Here is a 25,341-nt window from a genome sequence, read left to right on the forward strand (position 1 = left end):
TTTGCAGACACAAACAGACTTTTTATACGTAAATAAAATACGATCGAAAAAGGAAAAATAAATTCACTACATATTCTTTATTAAATAATATTTAATTAACAAAATTTCTACTATTCTAATACCAATACGACTTAACAGGTACTCTGTCCTCTTTGATGCCCATAGCTTCCATTATATCCATTTCGAATGTCCTCAGTTTTGGTTCGAATGTGATCTGGAATAAGATAAATAAAAAAAAAGAAGTTAAACGTTTCTGAATCACGCTATCGAAGTTTTCTCAAAATCTTGTATATACAGGTTGGATACTTTTATACGACAAAAAAATTTAACCACATGAACCTATGCATCTACCAAGCCTTCAAACAAATTTTCAATCAAGTATCTTTAGTACTTTAGGCACAGAGTTTTCTGACATTTTTCAAATTTTCTACACGCTTTGTCTAATCGCAAAAACATTATAAATCGAGAAGTAATAAAACTGCAATGTCGCAAATTCGTCAAATTAAGGAAATGCATATTGTATCTTTTTATTCCTAAGGGCTCGTACACAAAACTGCGATGCGACGCGATGCGAATTCGCAACGCAGAAAATTGCGACACGAATGCGATATCGTGCGGCGTAGCGTCTCCCAGGGTGACCATTCTTTCGACAACCGTCAACCGTACGGAACGTATTTTGAAAATTAGGTCGTGACATGGATCGTAAAACGAAGTGTGCACTTTTGTTATTGCTTAGGAGATACAGGAAAGAAACTACTACAACAAAGAAGATTTTGAGTTCATCCATTTATCATATATCATTTATTTTATATTTAGTTTCCCAAAGAACAGGGCGCTCCTTAATCAGTAATATGAAAAGTCAACGTCGTACTTTGTCATTTTTTTACATAAAAGTATATGGTTTCCCACCCAACAAATACAGGTCTGTGCATCTTCCCCACACGCTGTCTTAGAACGAGCTAAAAATGGCGTCAACAAGTGTGACGAAACATCGCAGGAATGCGCGATGCGAATTAATTCGCAGGTTTTTGCGACGCGTCGAGAGAGCTCGCAGATTTTTACGATGCGACGTCGCATCGCAGTTTTGTGTACGAGCCCAAGAGCTCTAAGACAAGGATCACACTCGCAGCACAAGATTTTAAGTCATGACGCTGCGCTGTTGCCGCTTTTGTGAACAGATGTTTATAAATGGCATTCTATTTTTTACTTTACTTGTGTTTTCATTTATTATCGTATGAAGGTATCCACACTATCCACCCTGTATACAAGCTGGGAACTAACTTGTTGGGCCATGGCCGCTAGAGATGTTAAAAATAACCGATATTTATTTTAATCGATTATTATTTTCTTATAATCGATTTTTACAGTAATATTAATCGATTTTTACTTTTTACAAATCGATTATATAAAAATTACACCGGTACCGGCATGGCACCGTTTTTATTTTATCAAGTTATACGTCTGAACTTAATTCGCGATGTCTCATCAGTTGCATAGGTACGAACTGTTTCTAAAAATAGATTTAAACACGTAATTTATATAATCGATTTAAAAAAAACGATTGATATTGCTGTAAAAATCGGTTATAGGAAAATAATCGACTAAAATAAAAATAGATTATTTTTTAACATCTCTAAAGGCCGGTCTCCAAGTATCTCAACATTACCCAATCAAAGATGGTAGAACCGTCTGTGGATCGACTCCGGCGGCACCACCGCTACACCTATATCTGCCTAACAACAGCAGTGTTAAGTGCTGTGATTTTAACGTCGCATTCCCCAATCGAGAGGGGGTGTAGCAACCACTCAGCTATCACTGTTTTTGTGCAATTAAGTGCGTACAATCCGCGAGGACTATTCCTGAGAAATGTTAAAAAAACGATCTCAAAAGTATGTGAAGTCTACCAATACGCACTTGGCAGCGCGGTGGACTATGGCCTAATCCTTCTACTCTGAGACCCGTGCCCAGCAGTGGGACAGAAAAGGGTTGATGACGATATATTTTAACATACCTTACAAGCTGCAGCAGCAGTAGTATCCTTTTCAGCATTTTCTACATACAGTTCTTTGGACTTATAGTCAATTGTCTCTTGGTGTGCCTTTGGGATTGGGATGATACGACTACTAACTGATGATACTCGCACCTGAAAAAGATAGTTTTTAATAATATAGCAGTAGCAGACGAGCATGCGGTCCACCTGATGGTAAGTGGGTATTCCCACCCACAGACATCTGTAATCAACCCTACCATAAGATTAGATTCTTATCTGAGATTGGCAACAGATGCGCCGCTACCCTAGATGACTAAGCTGGAATACCTCAGAGAAGTATGTCCCCCTTACCACACCCTTCAAACTGGAACACAGTAGTGCTTAACACTGCTGTTATTAGGCAGAAATAGCTGTGGCAGTAGTACCCCCTGACCTTCAATCACCTTCAAATAAAATATAAAGATCTCTTCATAAAGCTTTGTTTTATGAGCACGGGTTTTATCAGAATGAGTCTCCTAAGATGAAGTGATAGCCTACTGGTTTAAGAAACTCGCCTCTTAATCAAGGGGTTCAAGGTTTAAATCATTTTTCAAAGTCATGTGCATAATATTAGAAATTAATTATGACTTGCTTACATGGTAAAAGAAACATCGTAAAGAGATCTGCATCCTGAGAAGGGACCTGTGCCCAGCAGAGGGACTGTAATGGGTTGATGATTAATATTCCTAAGATTATAAAATTCGGTTCGATTTGCAAGAACCGTCACTTTGTGAACATGTAAGATGTGGAATGAGCTTCCTATTGGGGTATTCCCAAAGCGCTATGACATGGGAATCTTCAAAAAAGGTGCAAAAAAAGCTCTCATACAAAGCCGGCGTTGCATTGGCGACACCTCTGGTGTTGCAAATGTCCATAGGCGGCGTTCACTATTTTCTATCAGGTAGCACGTCTGCCTTATCGTTAGGTTAAATAAAAAAAAAATAATTATTATTAAACAAACCTTTTCACCCTCCTCTGTATATCTCCATTCTACATCGGTAGCCTTCAATGTCTCTGGATCAACCAGTTTCACGTCAGTGGTTACTAAGAGTGGAGCTTCTGACTGAATTGTGATACCCGGAAAATTCTTTTCTTTGCCAATCTGGAAGTTATAAAAATGTGAACTTTAGTTTTTAAGGTACATAATACTTGTATTTTTATGGATATTTTTTTTATAATATAGGAGTAGCAGATGAGCGTGTAATCCACCTGGTGGTAAGTGGCTACTGCTGCCCATAGACATTTGTAATCATACCCAGACGAAATTAGACTCCTACCTGAGGTTGGCCACAGATGCGCCGCTACTTCTGAGGACTAAGGTGAAACGCCTCGGAGTAATATGCCTCCTTTATGACACCCTTCAAACCAGAACACAGCAGGGCTTAACACTGCTGTTATTAGGTAAATAGGAGAGGCGGCGGTACCACTAAGTCACAAAACAAAGGGTTCTACCACCTTCAAAGTTAATTTTTTTTTTCTACTTATGTTCTTTATGTGATCTATTTCTTGTGAACATTCAGCACAGTGTTATGGATTTACATGTTTGTCTTGGGGGGCAGTCAGTCCAGCGACGTACGCCTCTTGTGTTTATCAATCCCTATAAATCTCTAAGGGATTTTTAGCCTTTTGAATGTTGAGGTGTTATTCATTAAGTGTTTAGTCAGTCAATTTGGATGGTTTTCTATTCTATTCCTGTAGGAATTCATTGAGTGCTTGATCTCTTCTTGGACTGTTCTGATTTGAAGGTTGTGGTGTAATTGTTGGTTAAATAATATAAGAATAGGCAGACAAAAAGTCCCACTTACCACTCTGTGATGTGTGTTGAGCCCTTCCACTACGACCCAATTCCGTTCTTGTATGACTTGGCTGACGATGCCCTGCTTGCCCTTGTCCTTCCCAACCAATATTTCCACTCTGTCGCCCCTGGAATCATATACTTTGCATTTATGAATTTCGTATGGAATTTAAATAGCAAACGAACCTGTAGATTTATTTGATGTTGACACCGGATGGTAACTAGTTACTTTGTTATTAATTAAACTGTAAGTAATAACAGCGGTGTTAAGAGCTTCTTTTTCTGTTTTTTCCTGAAATTCCTTATCAAGATCATAGATCTTATAGTATTTTTCCTTGTAGTATTTGTTGTGGTAAGGGAGACATACAAATGTGAGGCTTTCTAACTTAGCCCTCAGGGGTGCAAATGCATCTATTGTCAACTTCAGGTAAGAATCAAATATTATCTGGGGTTGATTACAAATGTCCATGGGCAGTAGCCACTTAGTACCAGGTAGACTGCATTATCATTTTCTACTTAAAATCATATCAAAAAAACGCCATCTTTCAACATTGCTTACTTACTTAAAGAAACTCCAATCCTTAATAGGTTCCAAGAACACCTTCTTCCTCTGAACCCCTCGGTCGTTCTGTCGTCTGAAATTAGCCGTCCAAGGTCTGTTTGTGGTGAAGCGGTATTTCTTACGCGCTACCTGAGCTGCGGGGTACTGTGGATAGCCTGAGGGGTTCTTCCAGTATACCTGAAAAGAAAAATGGACCTTATAGTTCCTAATACTTAATTTTTCTATAACATTGGTGTAGAAAGCTTGCGAACAACCTAATGGTAAGTGCCATGACCATGAATAATAAATCTCAGATAGGTTAGGAGTCCTATCGGTGGTAGGACACAGGTGCGTTGCTACTTCCAAGGACTAAGCTGACGCCTAGTGCAAGTAGATAAGTATTTAAGCACACACCCTTTAAACGAGAGCACAGCAGCGCATAATACATATAGAAATACGTGTTGGGGACGGTACATCCGGAGACGAAGAATAAAGTTCTACTTTTAGAGGTTATGTTAGATATTAAAGAAATATACCTGTTCATAGCTTCTCTTGATATAAGATTCTGGTAAGTTAGAATATTTAACAGTTAGGTCGCCAACTTTCTTCGATAAAAAACCAAATATTCGCATCTTTATTGTTTCGTAACAAAATATTCCACAATATTATTTTTCTCTATGATCAATCAAAATTTATGGAATGTCAAAAATGCCAAAACCAAGGCAAAATGAAAAGTCAAAACAATCATTTGACAGCTTCACAGATAAAATAGTAAGATATAGCAGCATAGACAAATGTTTTTTTTTGCCTAAAAATGAAAACGATACTTTTTAATCGACAGGTTTTTCATGACAAATATTCTGATACTTCCAAAATGATACGCAACATAAAAGTTATTAAAAAGTACGAACGCTAGGTATTCAGAAATAACTTTGTAAGTCCTAGGAATTTAGAAATCAAGAAAACTAAAATATATTGTAGGATAGATCCATATAAAACTGGTGATAAATAGTTTTTTTTTTCGTTTATTCATTTGTTCAAAAATATTTTAGTCTTTTCATTGAGCTGCCGTAACGAAACGTCATTATTACTGTGAAAATGGAAAAAATTGTATTTTTCGAAAGCTATTGATTAAATTCACATTAATGAATTATAATTTCGGCACCATGAGCCTCAACAATAAAATAACTATTTAATACAATATCGGGCTATAGAATTTAAATAAAGCTTTCGAATATGTTCACCATAGACATTGACGTAAATCAGCTGTCCAATAATCAGTTATTGTAGGTGGCAGCACAGCATCACGTGAATTTTCATGGCGGTGTTGTAGGGCTAGTCCCGTATCGTCTTGTGATTTCACCAAAAAATAGCTGTTTCGAATATTTAGTGTTAAACAGCGTTAATTTTTAAGAACCGGGTGAGTACTGTGGATTTTGTAGGCTCGTTTGGTGGTAGTTAGGCGGTAGAGTGGTATTGCGCGGGATCGTAATTTGTCAAAATTGATGTGACGGATTTGGTTCGGGGGTGGTTTTGGGGTGTTTTTGTGGTAGAACGGGCCTGGCGCCGGGAAGTCTGGGCGTCAAGCGGGTGGCATCGCCTGGAGTCGGTATCGATTCATTGCACCGCCCCACCGCTGCTCCATCGCTCAAAATACCATTCCGTATCCCGCTTCCATGGGTAGTGATATTGTAAAATCGATTATTTGGCCAAGACGACCTTATTACTGATTGCAGACATGTAAAACACCGGTACTATTTCCCAATTTTGCTCAAATTTTGATTACTATCATCATTTCTTTTTAAGTTCTGAATTTCTTATAAGGACCATTTCTTATGGGATGTTTTTTTGTTTTTCAGTGGGCACGATGACTGAATATTGGGTGATTAGCGCTCCCGGCGACAAAACCTGCCAACAAACCTGGGACACCTTGAACAATGCCACCAAGTCTGGCAACCTCAGTGTTAACTACAAATTCCCAATCCCTGACTTGAAGGTGATATATCATTTATTTAATTTAATTAATTTTTTCCGAAAAAATTTTGACTATTAAATTTATAAAATTGGCAAGCAGTATTAGTGATTAGTTCATTAGGAAAAATCATGTTTTTATCTATGACAAACATTATTCAGTTCTTAAGATAACATGTGTAATAAAGTGGACATGCAAAATATTTTGCTTGCTATAATGAAATTACATAATTTTAATATCTCTATAACCATTAATATTCTTGATATATCATAGATATTAAAATACAAATAAATATATTTGGTATAATAATTGGTCAATTTCATTTTAAAATAATCATAATCATAACTTATAATATTAACAATAAAAATGTAGTTACTACAGGTTTTAATTTATTTATTTTCGTAGTAAATTATTTACAATATTAACCTAATAGAAATACAAAAATTATTAATAAAACAGAATTTAAAATAGTTATGTATGAAAAATAAATTAAATATAATAAGCTTCATCCAATTTGCTGTCCTTTGGTAGACTCCCCAAAACTACAGCATACAGTCATTCAGCATATAATAATATATTGCAGTAACAAAAATGTTTTAAAATATTAAAAAAAGAACATTTAAAGTGCCATATTATTTTTTCATTCATATTGTTTTATTACATTTTAAGTTAAGATAAACTGTTAAATCAATTTTATCTTTAGAGTAGATAAAGCAGAAAAACTTTACTGCTTCAATAAATTCATCTCAATATATTATCTGTTTAGCAACTGTTATCAATTTTCTTTTATAATTTGCGGTTCAAGCATGCTTACGAGTAAAATTTCCTTTAAAACCTTTATTAGTAAAATAAATTTAAATTTCAAGAAATCAATAATTTTTGCGACTATTATTTAACTTGGATAATTTTTTTATTTATTACACGTAATATTCAATTATAAAGTTGTCATCAGAAACAACTTTCCACCTACCACAGGTTATCAACTTATTCTTTTCTACCAAATAAATAAGTAGTCTTGTACTGCTATGGTTCAAATAGGCTCCAATTATTTGAAATTTGCAATGTCTGTTTTGTAAAATATATCAGTTTTATATGAATGCGTCTTTTAACATGATTGTGTTAAAATGCTTTCTTTGTAATGTGAGTGAAATTAGTTAAGAGTATCTTAGGGGTGTCGATAATCCAGGGTAGTAGCATCTCCCGACTAAGTTATTTTGTACTGCATTCGTCAATATGCAAACTAACCAGTCAAGTGTTTCAACTATGGCAAAACCTAAGTATTGCCTGCTGTAGTGTATTTACAAAGACCTATGGATGGAGATCATAGGAGCATAAATTTGATCTTTGAACTTATTCATAGCACTATAAATAAATAATAACAAATACTAGATTATAGTCCCGTTGTGTTAATAATATTCTATTCATATCACTAGGTGGGTACTCTGGATCAGTTGGTGGGGCTGTCAGATGACCTCGGCAAGCTCGATACTTTTGTGGAGGGTGTTACCAGGAAGGTGGCTCAGTACCTCGGTGAGGTAAGTCATATCCCAAAAATTTTTTAAGTTAAAAGAAAATTATACACGACTATGGGGATGGCCTGATGGGTTACTAGTGATGCAATCTTCTGGGATAAATTTTATTGACCCAAATAAGATAAATAAACTCTGTTATCTTTATATAACAAGTAGACGAAAATAATGTCAAATATTCACACTTGATCGTTAGGGGAATTCTTTTTCATAAATTGATTTGATTTGATTTTGTTTGGATTTAATCTATTTGATATACATAATATTATGACCAAAAAGATGAAAGAAGTAATTATTACATAATATATGTTATGCATATGTGTGTATTTATGTATGTATGTGTCCATATTTGACATGCGCTTTAACCCAAATGACTTGACTGATTTTAATATATGAGGTTTTACCAGATTTGGTTCAATTTTGACATAAATTATATTTTTAAGCAGTTAGGTTTTTTGTGTTTATAACAATTCTCTAGCTTAGTATTTAATATTCATTGTACATAGTATGTTATGTAAGCCAAGCCTAGAAATAATATAAAATTTTCTTAAAGAGACACATGTATGAAAATTTTGCAAGTATCCTCTATGAGATGACTACTCTATTTCGCTCTCAGAAACCTCTTTGATTTCTTATTCTGTGACTGTGTTATGATTTATTAGGATGAAGTGCCTAATTATTTTAGCCCCTTTAATTAAAGTATTTTTATTTGTCTCCTATATAGGTACTAGAAGATCAACGCGACAAGCTCCATGAAAACCTGATGGCAAATAACAGTAAGTCACTTTTTGACATTTTCCAAAATTCACTATTAATATGGCACTAATCTTTTTCTCTGCCCCCAAATAAAAGATTTAAGTAAGTTTACACAACAAATTCATTTTGTTTAGTGCCATTTATTTAATTTTGATTTTTTAAACATTCAAATAAGAGTCAAATTAGGAAAATAATTACAACATAAAAGATAAAAAAGAAAAACGTTGCATGAATTAAATAAGAATTTTAGACTGAAAATCATGGCATGTTTAAAAAGTAATAGGAGTTAAAGCTACTGTATTTTAAAAATAAAATCATAAGGACAATGGTGTTGCTAGCATGAGGAACTGAATAAAATATAGTACAGAATGAAATGGAGTAGAGAGGTAACCGATATAAAAGCACACAGTAGTGCGAAAAATTCAAGCATGTCTATCGCTGGAGTTCGGTGGTTAATTTATATGATTATTTTTAATTTTATTTTTATAAGTTTTGTTACGTCATATAGTTTGCATGTTACTTATTCTTTTTCTGGTCACACTGAAGAACTCGATAATCCAGAGGGAATCTGTGTGTGCCTACTTTGCATATTTATTTACTTTTACTTTGTTTTATTTGCTACACTATATCTAATGATATTTTAACATGTAAATATCCTATTTATTTTATGTGCATAATCACACATTAATACACATCATTCCAACTAAAATATTTATCCACGTTTTATATATTGGAGCACATTACTACATGTATAACATGTTTTTCATATTCAAAGATCAACGAATCTTTAATAAGACGACATGTCTACTGTCGTAATAAAGGTTATTGTATAAAATAAATATTTTGAAATGTGGTAGAACAAATTCGGTTCGAATAGAATAGTACCACCGCCACACCTATTTCTACCGCAAAGCAGTTTTCGTTTCGGTGGAAGAGTGCTGGCTGATTTACTTATCAGGCGATCATCTAAGTCCTCAGAAATGGCAACACATCTGTAATCGACTTCAGGTAGAACGCCTTCTATATGGAGTAGTTTACAGATGTCCATGTGAGGCAGTGATCATTTACCATTAGATGGACTGTTCGTTTTAATTTCTACCTCAATCTTATAAAAAGCTTCGTTGATTCATCCTCAACAACCCTTAAACGCTAAGGCTACGAATGTTGAGTGGACAGTGTTCTATTTTATTTTCATGTGAGGTTCGTTTACTTAAGACTATTTCGAACCGCACGCACCTATTGCATATTTTATTACTATTTGTGGAATCTTGATAGCTGTATGGGAATGTACGGATTGTGGTATTTTAGAGAATTTTATGTTTGCATTGGCACTGGGAACGTTAGCATCGAGTTGACAGCGAGTCTAAGCTATGCCTGATGCATCGCCGAACTTTAAACGCCTAAATCACTTTTTTATGCTCTTAAAACAACATTGACAATATATTTTCCTTCCGCAGTTACAAAGATTATATAGTTGAACAATAATTTTGATATATCTATGTACATATTGATTCATTATAGTTTATGTGACGCTTCTTTTTACATTTAGCGGGTCGTGAGTTTTATCTATTCTGATAGTATTTAGATGATATGACAATTAATTAGTATTTTGTGAATGTTAGACTTTGGAATTGCATTTCAGTGTCTGAAAAGTGGAAAAAAATTTGCGGCAGTGAGTAATAATTGTATTGTATGTATAGAGTGTAAATTGTGAACGCTTTTACTATGTTGAAGCTTCATGAATAAATTATTTGCAACATACAATAGTATGTATAATATGTATTTTAACGATATATATATAAATGAGTATTATTAGTCCTCGGAATATACAATGATATAAGTATCTACTACGCTTGTAATGCTTACTATATTTTGCAACTTTGAAGAAGCTTTATTATTTTTCTTAAAGTAAAACCATACTTGTAAAGATCGAATCTTATGAGGACTACTATAAAATGTATTCAATGAAATTAATCGACACGTATCTATTTATGTGTAAATTATTATATGTGTATGTTCATTTTGGTTTTCTGATAACTTGTCGAGTTTTATGAATGTGAAGTTTTTATGTTGTTTAAAAGTAACTTGAACAAATCATTCCATAGTATTCGTTTTTACAGTAATTTGAAACTTAAAAGGCAATTGTAGCAATTTTTTGAGAAATTACTATTGAATGATTTGTGGGTATTTTCATTTTCGTAATAAAAAGTCTTGATGACTTTATATTAACGTAATGTAATGTAATCATTAATAGGTTCAAGATTTCAACATGAGTGTTTCATAATGAGGTAATGACGGGAAGACTTACAAAGTATACTTATATGGTTTTTTGTGTTACGTTAAATGTGTTGAATTAAAGTCGTTGTTAATGATAATTATTCTAGAAGTAGGTTGGTTGGTTATTCAATGGATTGTACTTTGTTGCACAGGTTTGTTAAAATTTAAGATGTATGAATGTATCTAATCATAGAGGGATCGCAATCACTGCCTCACAAAACATTCATAGCTTAGCCATATCAAGCTTACATATTGTCCATGCTTAAGCTTTTTAATTTTTTCTATTATTTATTTTCTTTCATTTATTTAATCTCCTTTCCTATACTTTATTTCCTCCTTATATAATTTTGTCCTAATTTCATCAGTGCGTGAGGCGTTACAATATATAGAGCAACTCAGATAAAATATTCTTATGATCCATTTCATGGATAACGATTTGCTTCACTCAATACGTGTGACGTGCAAGGACGCATGAAGCGTCGAAATAGCTTTACAGTCGCCATAAAAAACAGGAGCTTATGACGTGCAAGTGTATAAGATTTAACTACCACTGTCGTAATGTTTTGCAGAGTTGGTAGCGAACGATTACCAAACACAAGTTCCCAAACCAAACCAAACAGTGCACATTGCTCGTACAGATCATTAACCATACTAAATCGTTAAAACTGGCTGTAAAATCAGCTTGAAACGAACACCAACTCTGCCGAATCCAGGCATCGACTCTTACGCGGATCCTGGCGGGGGCGAGCCGCCGCCCACGCCGACGTCCCCGGTGTGCGACTCCGCTTACTCTGAGCACCACGGCTGCTGGCCTTGCGAGCACCGCGACCATTCGGAGTGCGAGTCCCTCCGAGGCCACTCGCAGCCCTCCAGCGGCCGCAGCTCGCCCCGCTGGGACGATGACGACGAGGACCGGCCGCACCACATCCTGTCGCAAGGTTCAGGAGTCGACTGCTCACTCCTAACCCGTAATTCCTTGTCCTATTTGATCGGAATTTGAGGCTGAACGCTTAGCTCGCTAGCTTATCTATAACGCATTAATAACAGTTTTATTTCGAAATAACGTGAATAGTCTCAAATACTGCTCAAATCTTACACGTGTCCCAGTAGGCAATCTAAGAGTGCGACGTGATAGGCTTGATATACAAAACGTACCTTTGTTTCCTTGTGAAGAGGAAAGGTGCCGTTTTACACCTAGCGCTGCCTGTGGAGATATCGTAACGGTTAGTTTCGCGCGAAGCTCGGAATACATTCAGTAGGAAATGTGATGGCAGTGATTGCGTTGATTAAAATGTAAACATATTGTTGTATAGAGAATGGTTTTATTATTTATAATCTTATAAGCAGGTGGCGCTGGTCTTCTTGTTTATATTGGCAGCGCCATCCTGAATTTTCTGTCTTATTTATTTGTGAATAAAAAAGTTTAGGGTGACGCTACCTCGTTTATGTAATGCTAGGTACGTCCACTATGTGCGTCTTTAAAAATCACTATTGCAAAATGTGGCTTTGACCGCTAAATGCTATGAGTCTTTTGGCAGAAGTTTATAAGTACAAATATTCTTAAATTGTGAAAAGCAATAAAATTTTCTAAACTATGAAATAAACACTAAAGTATAATATTTATATTTATAAGCAACTGCCGTGTAGTGCCTTAAAGGGCATACCTTTATAATTATTTATTATAACTTCGATGTTTTTCTGGCTATATAGCAGATTACATAAAAACCTATACATTAGGAGCTTGTTTTTCTGGCTATATAGCAGATTACATAAAAACCTATACATTAGGAGCTTATACACGATGTGATTGATATATGTAGCTTTTCAGTGGTATTATTTTTTGCTATGTTTAATTGTTTTTTAATTTTTGCATTTGATGTTGTTATTTTTAATATGTATTACCTTGTACTTCCCTATCTTTGTGTTAATATACCTAAAACTTCACTTCTAGTGGAATGTATGGACGTATGTTGAAAAATGGGATTATTACTCGTGCTATTAATAAATCATTTCTTGATACAAAGCGTATCTTTACAGCCTTGGCGTATGATTCTGTAAACTGTGTATATATGAAACGAAAGAGACGTTACATTTCGAACAAATGGCCAAAAAGTGACGCAATATTTACCTAAAGTTATCGCTCATATTTTCATTTCGGTTATTTCTTTCATATCTTACATACAACGATGTATCAGCATTGAATAAAATTCATTCGAAAAATCTAGTATTCATATCCACCTTTTAGAGTACTTGTCATTTCAATAACGCCTGTGCATTGCGTTATATTGTGATGAAGGACAAGGTGAAAAGAATTAAAGGAAAAGATATTTGCTTTAAATACTTGAAGATTGAACAAAACACTGCTACTTTAACAAGTATATAGTAGATTGAAGAGCTAAATAGGTGATCTATAAAAAATACGTTTATTTTCTATGTAATGATGTTGTTTTAGGTTTAAATTTTACAAGAAACGCGTGATGGGGTATTTGAATTTAGATGCACTTCATATTCCAGGAAGTTATATATTCTGCATATATTGTTGTGTCCTATATGTTTGTTTAGCACTGGTTACTCTCTAATATAAGATGTTTACTATGTAGTTCATGTATTCTAGTTTATGCATTACTAGTAGGCAATGATTTGTGTTGAATGGATTTTGCATGTTTTTAGATTTTTTTCGATGTTACGTATGCATGTGTTATGTCAAGTGAATTATCTATCGTCATATATTTATGTAGATCTCTAGTCTCATGTTATATCTCCATTAAATTGTATGCGTGTCCAGGTTATATCACTCTTTAGAATCTATTTTACAGTGGCTTCTGCGTATTAATGAGCTAATTGTGTTATGGTGTAAAATTGGTTCATTTCCTTGATATTTATGACAAACTTCTACAGTTCTACCTGTTTCCGCTACAGTGTCACACCAGTTGAATTTCAAATGCGAGCTATTTATGATTTTAGACTATTTCTACTGAACATTACATTACATCTGTGTAACTTTCAAAATTCCCAAGCGTATAATACGAAAACAAAAAATTGTCAGCACACATCCATAGCTATTATATTCATCTGCAATAAACATCGATCACAAAGTCACTTATACGTATACCACATAAATTATTCCAGATGTTTCACCATGATATTCAAATTACAGAGAAAAGTAGAATGGTTTCTTAAATTTATTTATAATAAATTAGATTTATTACGATAGATGATTCATTTAACGTTTTGCTGTCCGTGGTATCTGTTTTATTTTCAATTTTGAATCCATGCTATGTAAAGTTACATTATATGTATATGAAGTGCATGATATGTGTCAATAGATTTTTTATATAAAATACTTTATCTTTTCAGTTTGCTTAAATTTTTTTCAGTTTTGTTATTTCGTTTCAGCACTTACACCAATGAATTATAAAATTTATCTCTTTACTTATTATTTTTTTAACATTTAGGCTATAATAGTGTTTTATCTCATAACATTAATAAATTTGTTTTAAATGTTAAATGTTTTTAAATTTAGACAAATAGTATATTGTGTAGATACGTTATGTCCAAAATTCAGTAGCCCATAGACAAATATCGTTTTTCTTTTCATTAATGTTGTCGTTGCAATTCCACCGATAGCCATTACATAATCTATAAATATACTATTTTCAAGGTCATAATAATAACCATCTGAAAATCAACATCTGTAACACGATATCGCAAAGTAATCTAAATTTTTCGTAAACAATAAAAATATTTTTAATGTGTCAAATAAATATATGTATTTTACATTTTTGTTCAAGCTAGATTTGAAATTGAATTTCTCGAATTTGACACTTACATCATTTTGTCTATGGGCATTAACTTGCAACTCAAGTGTAAGTTAAAAATTCGGCAGCATAACTGCAATATATTGCTATATATTCGCGCAGTAACAGTGTCGTGGTGTTGCAGGCGACCTGCCGACCTACTTGACGCGTTTCCAATGGGACATGGCTAAGTACCCCATCAAGCAGAGTCTTCGCAACATCGCCGATATTATCAGTAAACAGGTGCGTTTGGTATTTATACTGATAAACTACTTTTTTTTTAAAGCTTAATAAATAATCAGATTTGGGGAAGGGAAGGTGGGGTTACAGCTTCGGGACTTCCCGCAACACAGGGCCTCATAACAGAGATAAAATAATATCCAAATTTCGACGGGTCACCAATTTTTACGTTATTTTTTCATATACCTACCTACTCTTTCGCATTTCCACGGTAATTATTACACTTTTTTATTTTATATTTTAATTATTATATTTTAAATAATATTCGTTGGTAATAAATTTTTAAAAGACTGTTTTTTTTAAAAGAAAAATCTTCTTTTTATCCGGAAGTTATTAGGACTCTTCGCTCTTTTTGCCTCAAGACCCCCCTGCCCCCGAAATCCAACCCTGATAATAATGTTAAATATTTCGTCGTGAATAAGCTTGATTATGAATTCAAATTAAATTTGCTGTATAATAAGCCGATGGGACATGATTATTTTGCAAATTAAAAGAAATTGTTTTATTTTTTAATTTGCGTTACTTTGATTCCAGGTGGGCCAGATCGACGCGGACCTGAAGGTGAAATCCAACGCTTACAACGCGCTCAAAAGCAACCTACAGAACTTGGAGAAGAAGCAGACGTGAGTACTTTCAAATTGATCAACACCGCCATAGCATTACACCACACAAAAGGCACAAACACTAGAGGCAAAACAAAAACACAACTAAAAAAACTCTTAAAAGTTACTGCTTAAAAATATAGCCAATATTGCCCTATATCATATCAGTATAATATCTATACTGTTGTAGATGAATCTAACGACGTCTCATATTATGTTGAAATCCGTCAAGGCGTTGGCACTTGACGGACTTTAACGAATACAAGAGGATCTTTTGGAAAGTGATCATACCCATCTGAAATCATCTCCACAACACATGCTACTACTAAGGATTATATTGAAATAATTCGTCGAGATATCAATTTTGAATACAGCAACTCATAACACAAATATTTTTTAATTAATTGGTATATAAACTTATTTTTTTCTTTACTCATGCAATAAGATATTTTATTTTATTTATTCGTTTAAAAAAATAAAAGATATTATAAATAAAGTATAAGAAAAATGTTATAAATGACAATAGTATTCCCAATTTCCCATAAACCAGGGGTTCCCAAAGTGTGGCGCGGCGTGTGGCGCGGCGTGTGTCGCGGCGCCTTGGTGCGCCGTAGAAAGTAAACAGGGGCGCCGTGAGTCGATCCTCTAATTATTGGTAACCACAGACATTGGCGTATTGGTTATCGATTCAAAATGAATATCCAAATTCAACATCCAAGGCATTAAAAATTTTAATTCCGTTTGCAACATCATATCTATGTGAAGCTGGGTTTTCAGATGTAGCTGTGATAAAGAACAAATATCGGATCAATGTGGAGCAAGAAATGAGAATAGCAGTGTCAAGTGATATTCCCCGCTTTGAAAAACTGCGCGGAGATCACTTAGCTCACCCTTCACATTGATTTGACAGAATAAATATCGTATTTTATTTTTGTTATCCTCAAGTCTTTCTTGTTGTTTTCTGTTTAAATTATTTTATAATAACGTATTGTACAATTTCATATTGTGGTGTTTTTAAATTTCGTTTCGATCAACCTAAGGTAACTACTATTATTGTAGTTACCTATTTCTTTCGACTGTCTTCTTCAAATAGTTAGCTAGGACAGGGCACAGGGCGCCGTGAAAGAATATTAAACTTGTAACTGCGCCGCGGGTTACAAAAGATTGGGAACCCCTGCCATAAACCTTATACAACAATAAAAGCATTTATTTTCACACCATTAACACATACTTACCTATAGTATTCCTAATTTGTTCACAGCGGAAGTCTTCTAACCCGCAACTTGGCGGACCTGGTGAAGCGCGAACACTTCATACTGGACAGCGAGTACCTCACCACTCTGCTGGTCATCGTGCCCAAGTAAGTGGAAGACAATTTACATATTATAATCATGCCAAAATTATAATCATTAATATCTAACTACTAATACCAACTACATTTTACACATTACTAGCTGACCCGGCAAACGTAGTGTTGCCATATAATATGGGAGTAGCAGACGAGCATGCAATCCACCTGACGATAAGTGGCTACTGCCGCCCATGGACATCTGTAATCAACCCCAGATAGGATTAGATATTCCTACCTGGAGTCGGCCACAGATGCGCTGTTACCCCTGAGGACTAAGGTGGAACGCATCGGAAAAGTATGTCTCCTTTACCATACCCTTCAAACCAGAATACAGCACCGCTTAACACTGCTGTTTTTAGGCAGAAATAGGTTTGGCGGTGGTGCCGCCAGATTCGAACCACAAAGGCTTTTACCTCCTTTATTATGTTTGGGTAAATACACAGATAGGTATATAGGTGTAGGACTAAATGTACATTATCACTATTATTACCCATACAAACCCCCAAACCACCACACAACACAATCTATCCATAACTTCACCGTTGAAGGTCGATGTTCAACGACTGGAACGCTAACTATGAGAAGATAACCAGCATGATAGTGCCGCGCTCCACCCAGCTCATCCACCAGGACAACGACTATGGGCTTTTCACGGTCACGCTCTTCAAGAAGGTAACTACCCTCGAATCTATTAAAAATCATGTTTCTAGAGGAAATTGGAAGTACCTACGAAATCTTATATTGTAAAAATATATTGTAATTAGTTCTGAGAAATTCTATAGTTTTAGGAGGTATGACTACCCCCGAACCTGTTTAATTGCATAGTTCTAAAAGATTTTGTTTTTACCCTTAGTATCTACTCTCGAATTTGAATCTCCATATTTCAAGTATTGTAACAATCCTCATTAGCTATCCCCGAACCTGCGAAACCTTGTAGTTTTAGAAGATATTGTAGCTACCCTCATTATCTACCATCAAAACTGAAATTACATAGTACTAAAATATATTGTAATTACCCTGAACCAGTGTAATTTCATAGTGAAAATGGTACTGTAATTACCCTAATTATCTACCCTCGAACCTGTGTAATTTCGTAGTTCAAGAAGGTACAACTACTTAAAGTGTTACTGCGAAGTGTATATTTGCTACGAAATTACGTATTTCTAAAAGATATTCTCACTACACTCGTTATCTACCCTAAAGAAGATATCTAAAAGATATTTTAACTGCACTCGAATTTCATAAATTTCATTGTTTTAAAAGTTATTGTACCTATTTTTCTCGCTTAGATTTAGATCCTCTTTAACCAAAAGAACAAGAATGTCTTAGACATTCCATGTTGTGTGTATGTTATAAAGAAATGCTATAGTATATTTTATAAATTTTCATTTCCCAGGTTGTAGAGGAGTTCAAGCTCCACGCCCGCGAGCGCAAGTTCGTGGTCCGCGAGTTCTCGTATAACGAGGCGGACCTCGCGGCCGGCAAGAACGAGATCACCAAGCTGGTCACCGACAAGAAGAAGCAGTTTGTGAGTATCAATATCAATCCATTTCCAATCCATACAAAAAATGGTCCTTCGAGCCGGATAATCGAAAATTATGCTCACAAGTATCACAAAAATCGATACTCGATCGAGGGGTCCAAGGTTCAAATCCCAGGCGCGCTCTTATTTTTCAAAGTTATGTGCGTATCTAAAATTAATTATCACTTGCTTAAACGGTAACGGAAAACATCGCGAGGAAGCCTAAACGCCCGAGATTTTATAGAAAAAATCTCAAAGGTATGTGAAGTCTACCAATACGCACTTGGCCAGCGCGGTGGACTATGCCCTCATTCTGAGAGGAGACCCGTGAGACAGTGGGACAGTAATGGGTTTTATTCGGGGTAAAAGGTACTCTATGTCTGTTACTGAAACCCTGTCAACTTGTGCGCAAATTTCTATAAACTTGTTATAACCAAATAACGTAATTTACTTTTGGTTTCCAGGGTCCGTTGGTGCGATGGTTGAAGGTCAACTTCTCTGAATGCTTCTGCGCTTGGATACACGTGAAAGCTTTGCGGGTCTTCGTTGAGTCGGTTTTGAGGTAAAACATCACATTTTCTAGTTTTTGTAAGCATCATGAAAACCTAACTATCAGGTATTGTCAATTTTTTTTCTTCAATTTAAACGAGTTTTTTTTATTTGTCAGATAATAATGTACTGCTTTACACAACAAAACCTGTTATTTGGGTTATTTTCTACAAGAGATATGTGGGATAGCTATGATGTGGATGAATATCAAATGTACCGATAGTTTGTTTGATTTTCATTTAATGAAATTCATTCAACTATTAGTGGGTTTGACGTATCAATAGCTTGCTACCTCATATAGCTCCAATAAAAAGGCACTCTTATAGTTCGAGATAAATTGGTTGATTCAACACATACAGTGATTTGGTGATTGGTGACTTTTCGAAATTCATCAAGAGATGGCGCTTCTGAATCACGCTACCAAAGTTTTCTCAATATGTTGCATATTAGCACGACTGCTATTTAGCCGCTATGAGTCTCGTTAAATTCATTATATAAACTGTTGACCCTATAGTATGATTTCGTATAATAATAATTCGTGTGAGAAAGAAGACATACTTTTCTGAGGCATTCCAGCTAAGTCCTCAGGGGTAGCGGCGTATCTGTGGCCAAGCTTAGGTAGAAATATAATCCTATCTGGGGTTGATTGCAGATGTCCATGGGCGGCACTAGCCACTTACCATCAGGTGGCCTGCATTCTCATCTGCTACTCCTACATTATTTTCTATATAATATTGAAGTTTATGGCAGTATTATATTGCTCTCCCACCCCCTCAGATACGGCCTCCCGGTAAACTTCCAAGCGGTTGTGATGGTGCCGGCTCGCAAGGGCGGCAAGCGGCTCCGGGACGTGCTGCAGCAGCTGTACGCGCACCTCGACCACTCCGCGCACCACCACGGCAGCGCCGCGCAGGACGTGAGCACACACCATACACACACACACCATACATACAGCAGCTGTACGCGCACCTCGACCACTCCGCGCACCACCACGGCAGCGCCGCGCAGGACGTGAGCACACACCATACACACACACACCATACATACAGCAGCTGTACGCGCACCTCGACCACTCCGCGCACCACCACGGCAGCGCCGCGCAGGACGTGAGCACACACCATACACACACACACCATACATACAGCAGCTGTACGCGCACCTCGACCACTCCGCGCACCACCACGGCAGCGCCGCGCAGGACGTGAGCACACACCATACACACACACACCATACATACAGCAGCTGTACGCGCACCTCGACCACTCCGCGCACCACCACGGCAGCGCCGCGCAGGACGTGAGCACACACCATACACACACACACCATACATACAGCAGCTGTACGCGCACCTCGACCACTCCGCGCACCACCACGGCAGCGCCGCGCAGGACGTGAGCACACACCATACACACACACACCATACATACAGCAGCTGTACGCGCACCTCGACCACTCCGCGCACCACCACGGCAGCGCCGCGCAGGACGTGAGCACACACCATACACACACACACCATACATACAGCAGCTGTACGCGCACCTCGACCACTCCGCGCACCACCACGGCAGCGCCGCGCAGGACGTGAGCACACACCATACACACACACACCATACATACAGCAGCTGTACGCGCACCTCGACCACTCCGCGCACCACCACGGCAGCGCCGCGCAGGACGTGAGCACACACCATACACACACACACCATACATACAGCAGCTGTACGCGCACCTCGACCACTCCGCGCACCACCACGGCAGCGCCGCGCAGGACGTGAGCACACACCATACACACACACACCATACATACAGCAGCTGTACGCGCACCTCGACCACTCCGCGCACCACCACGGCAGCGCCGCGCAGGACGTGAGCACACACCATACACACACACACCATACATACAGCAGCTGTACGCGCACCTCGACCACTCCGCGCACCACCACGGCAGCGCCGCGCAGGACGTGAGCACACACCATACACACACACACCATACATACAGCAGCTGTACGCGCACCTCGACCACTCCGCGCACCACCACGGCAGCGCCGCGCAGGACGTGAGCACACACCATACACACACACACCATACATACAGCAGCTGTACGCGCACCTCGACCACTCCGCGCACCACCACGGCAGCGCCGCGCAGGACGTGAGCACACACCATACACACACACACCATACATACAGCAGCTGTACGCGCACCTCGACCACTCCGCGCACCACCACGGCAGCGCCGCGCAGGACGTGAGCACACACCATACACACACACACCATACATACAGCAGCTGTACGCGCACCTCGACCACTCCGCGCACCACCACGGCAGCGCCGCGCAGGACGTGAGCACACACCATACACACACACACCATACATACAGCAGCTGTACGCGCACCTCGACCACTCCGCGCACCACCACGGCAGCGCCGCGCAGGACGTGAGCACACACCATACACACACACACCATACATACAGCAGCTGTACGCGCACCTCGACCACTCCGCGCACCACCACGGCAGCGCCGCGCAGGACGTGAGCACACACCATACACACACACACCATACATACAGCAGCTGTACGCGCACCTCGACCACTCCGCGCACCACCACGGCAGCGCCGCGCAGGACGTGAGCACACACCATACACACACACACCATACATACAGCAGCTGTACGCGCACCTCGACCACTCCGCGCACCACCACGGCAGCGCCGCGCAGGACGTGAGCACACACCATACACACACACACCATACATACAGCAGCTGTACGCGCACCTCGACCACTCCGCGCACCACCACGGCAGCGCCGCGCAGGACGTGAGCACACACCATACACACACACACCATACATACAGCAGCTGTACGCGCACCTCGACCACTCCGCGCACCACCACGGCAGCGCCGCGCAGGACGTGAGCACACACCATACACACACACACCATACATACAGCAGCTGTACGCGCACCTCGACCACTCCGCGCACCACCACGGCAGCGCCGCGCAGGACGTGAGCACACACCATACACACACACACCATACATACAGCAGCTGTACGCGCACCTCGACCACTCCGCGCACCACCACGGCAGCGCCGCGCAGGACGTGAGCACACACCATACACACACACACCATACATACAGCAGCTGTACGCGCACCTCGACCACTCCGCGCACCACCACGGCAGCGCCGCGCAGGACGTGAGCACACACCATACACACACACACCATACATACAGCAGCTGTACGCGCACCTCGACCACTCCGCGCACCACCACGGCAGCGCCGCGCAGGACGTGAGCACACACCATACACACACACACCATACATACAGCAGCTGTACGCGCACCTCGACCACTCCGCGCACCACCACGGCAGCGCCGCGCAGGACGTGAGCACACTAAGACTTGATAGATACTAAATACACATACATACTAGACACTACATAATAAATACAGAGAGAGAGATGGAGCGAAGGACTCCTACCGACAGACAGACACACATACGCACACACACACGCGCGCGCACACACACACAGGCACGCACACTCGCACGCGCGCGCACACACGCACGCACGCACACACACACACACACACACACACACACACACACGAACGCATGTTATGTACAATCTCGCTATACAGAATCATGTACATTGAACGCCTTGTACTACCGTAATAACACAATATCTTAATGTTCCCATTAATATACGCTTAAAATGTATGTCCACAGAATGCAGAGTTAGCAGGGCTGGGTTTCGGTCAGTCTGAGTACTATCCGTACGTGTTCTACAAGATCAACATTGACATGGTCGACAAAGTGGCAGCCTAAACCTGCCCACTGCATGCTATATTTATAGGTAAAGTGTAACGTTATTAGTTATTGCAGTACAATTTTATTTAACTCGGAATGTAATGTTCGTTGTAAATGATTGCAAAGTTAAGCAATGTCTGGTGCGGTCGGAAGTTGGATTGGTGACCGGTAGTGACTTTCTTGTATGCAGCTTTTATGCGTAAGGTACGCTATTATGAGATATATTCGCTTACACGACACTCGAATATTTACGGACAATTTTTTTTAATTTAAATGTTGTGATTTTTGTTTTCTTATGTGTGATTTAAAAAAACCGTACTGCATAAAATATGTACAAAAATTCATATTATGCAAACCCATTGTATAGAATAAGTCTATCCAAGGACAATTTGTTAAACCTGTACAGTCCGCGCCAAACTGCTAGTCCGCTCTGAAGTTGTTGCGTACAACTACAAGCATATATTCCGTAGCAATGTAAGGGCATACTAACGCAGCTATGTCCCCGTGGGCGAGAGCGTGGGGTCCCGCTAATCTACACTTATTTACAATTTGCTATTCGACGCGACTCGTTTCTATATTCGGAGCCGACTAGCAGTTTGGCGACGACTATACATCAAAGTCTTTACTTTGTTTTAAACTAAACATTTTTTGTTCTAGGTAATGTTACCAAGTGGCTGCCGTGCGTCTGCCTAGAGATCAACTGGCGAGCAATAGTTGCTATCTTTATTGTACAATTATTATTATATTGTTTCCTTTCAACCCTGCAACCTGTGTTCCCTCCAAAAAATAATTTAATCCAATTATATTTTTCTATGTACAGATTCTAATGTTTCATACGCCATGCACGTTTCCAATTGTTGTAAAGGATAAATATGTATGTTTTTATGTATTTAAATATATTTATTCTATGACAATGATGCCATTGTAGGAAATTATTTAAAAAAAAGCTATTTAATCTATGGTGACTAAGCTTTTGTGGTCCGTGTGACGAAAAAAAAATATTTCTGCTAAACGCAACAAAATTTATTTTCAGTATTAAAGTTGCGTTTACAATAGAGTAGATGAATGTTATTATGAACCGTTCAAATTCTGTATGATATTACAATGAATTATATTGGAGTTTATGAAATGCAAAAGCTATGTAAATAAGAACATTCCTCATTTAACTCGTGTAGTACATAATAAATATTATTCAAGTTACTGTTTTTTGGTGTTTTATTGAACTTTGTGTGTGTGAATGTGGTGTGGTTTGCTGTGATTAGTACATATAGACTAATCTATGGATTAGTTGATATGTCATTTAACAAAACATAACACTATAGAGCTCGTACACAAAACTGCGATGCGAATTCGAAACGCAGAAAATTGCGACACGAATTGCTGCGATGCGATATCGTGCGGCATAGCGTCTCCCAGGGTGACCATTCTTTCGACAACCGTCAACCGTACGGAACGTATTTTGAATATTAGGTCGTGACATGGATCGCAAAAAAAAGTGTGCACTTTTGTTATTGCTTAAGAGATACAGGAAAGAGTAACAAAGAAAATTTTGGGTTCATCCATTTATCATATATCATTTATTTTATATTTAGTTTCCCAAAGAACAAAGTCAACAACGTACTTTGTCATTTTTTTATATTAAAGTATACGTCTTCCCCCCACGCTGTCTCAGAACGAACTAAAAATGTCGTCAACAAGTGTGACGAAACATCGCAGGAATGTGCGATGTGAATTAATTCGCAAGTTCTTGCGATGCGTCGAAGTAGCTCGCAGATTTTTTTTTCTTCAGTTTATAAACAAATGTTGCCTAATTAATACGAGGCTTTATTGTCTGTTGCTATTTGTCTCAAGCGAATAAATAATATTAGTTATCTCAGCGGACAATTAAGATTAATTAATTAAGATTAGTCCAGGTCTTGCTCACTTCATTTTATATTGAGATATAGTTTTATATCGATAAAGTTGAGAAATAAAAATGAGATCTGGAAAAATAGCACTGTATTATTTGTCCATTTAGCAGACTTGACACTAAGAATAATGACAGACACTTTGTCAACCCGTGTGGCAGGGCACCATACCGGTCTAATGCACATAGGTTCCCAGGTTCGATCCCTGGCCAGACAGATATCTAAATAATGAAATTAGGTGTCTGGGTCTGGGTGTGTGTATTTGTCTCTGTGTGTCCATAGAAAAAATACCTATCAAGTGGTATCTGCCTAAATTAGCCTATTCATTTGATATTATAATACGTAAAACTAAACAATGGTTGCAAAAATAAAATTTATTACATAGTGAATATTACAATATAGTTAAGCACACAAATAATATACATGTTTAGTGGAATAGCGACATAGTTTATTACGCCCATTCATCATCATCTTCGGTATTTTCCTCCGGTTCTAGCATTTGTGAGAGCACTGCGTCACCACCTTCAATACGATTGAATAAAGAAGTCAGTAACTTCTTGTTGAGGTGGTCTGTCTGACTGACTTCTCTCACTGGCGGTACTTCTGTATTTTGCGTGGTTACTGTGGTCGTTACTTCCTCAGTTTTGGTTTCCTGTACTTCTGGTT

At 38.1% G+C, this 25,341-nt stretch overlaps 2 protein-coding genes across 2 annotated transcripts; one reads left to right on the forward strand and one right to left on the reverse strand.

Moving 5' to 3' along the window:
* Positions 1 to 58: 58 nt before the first annotated feature.
* On the reverse strand, positions 59 to 5,079 carry mRpL24 (mitochondrial ribosomal protein L24). The gene is made up of 6 exons (XM_073090371.1): positions 4,902 to 5,079; positions 4,388 to 4,563; positions 3,835 to 3,952; positions 2,991 to 3,131; positions 2,012 to 2,143; positions 59 to 214 (listed from the first exon to the last, which is right to left on the reverse strand). Exons 1-6 carry the CDS (start codon positions 4,995 to 4,997, stop codon positions 116 to 118), a joined length of 762 nt encoding a protein of 253 aa, XP_072946472.1. The 5' UTR covers positions 4,998 to 5,079; the 3' UTR covers positions 59 to 115.
* A 342-nt stretch (positions 5,080 to 5,421) lies between these two features.
* Vha44 (V-type proton ATPase subunit Vha44) lies at positions 5,422 to 23,973 on the forward strand. The gene is made up of 13 exons (XM_073090179.1): positions 5,422 to 5,785; positions 6,225 to 6,361; positions 7,771 to 7,872; positions 8,591 to 8,642; positions 14,842 to 14,939; positions 15,471 to 15,559; positions 16,800 to 16,898; positions 17,438 to 17,561; positions 18,286 to 18,417; positions 18,876 to 18,973; positions 19,738 to 19,876; positions 22,688 to 22,814; positions 23,426 to 23,973. Exons 2-12 carry the CDS (start codon positions 6,233 to 6,235, stop codon positions 22,784 to 22,786), a joined length of 1,161 nt encoding a protein of 386 aa, XP_072946280.1. The 5' UTR covers positions 5,422 to 5,785; positions 6,225 to 6,232; the 3' UTR covers positions 22,787 to 22,814; positions 23,426 to 23,973.
* The last annotated feature ends 1,368 nt before the right edge of the window (positions 23,974 to 25,341 follow it).

This window comes from Epargyreus clarus, unplaced genomic scaffold (assembly GCF_041222505.1).
Source record: "Epargyreus clarus isolate Ecla_fem2 unplaced genomic scaffold, WU_Ecla_fem_2.2 ptg000032l, whole genome shotgun sequence".
Classification (NCBI taxonomy): domain Eukaryota; kingdom Metazoa; phylum Arthropoda; class Insecta; order Lepidoptera; family Hesperiidae; genus Epargyreus; species Epargyreus clarus.

Excerpts from the sequence above, each read along its gene's own strand:
- mRpL24 (XM_073090371.1), bottom strand. The coding sequence starts at position 4,997 with ATGCGAATATTTGGTTTTTTATCGAAGAAAGTTGGCGACCTAACTGTT. Across the intron at positions 3,132-3,834 it reads TCAACACACATCACAGAGTG|ATTGGCAAAGAAAAGAATTT; the intron begins GTAAGTGGGACT and ends TATAACTTCCAG. Across the intron at positions 215-2,011 it reads CTGCTGCTGCAGCTTGTAAG|ATCACATTCGAACCAAAACT; the intron begins GTATGTTAAAAT and ends ATCTTATTCCAG.
- Vha44 (XM_073090179.1), top strand. The coding sequence starts at position 6,233 with ATGACTGAATATTGGGTGATTAGCGCTCCCGGCGACAAAACCTGCCAA. Across the intron at positions 8,643-14,841 it reads AAACCTGATGGCAAATAACA|GCGACCTGCCGACCTACTTG; the intron begins GTAAGTCACTTT and ends GTGGTGTTGCAG. Across the intron at positions 16,899-17,437 it reads CTGCTGGTCATCGTGCCCAA|GTCGATGTTCAACGACTGGA; the intron begins GTAAGTGGAAGA and ends TCACCGTTGAAG.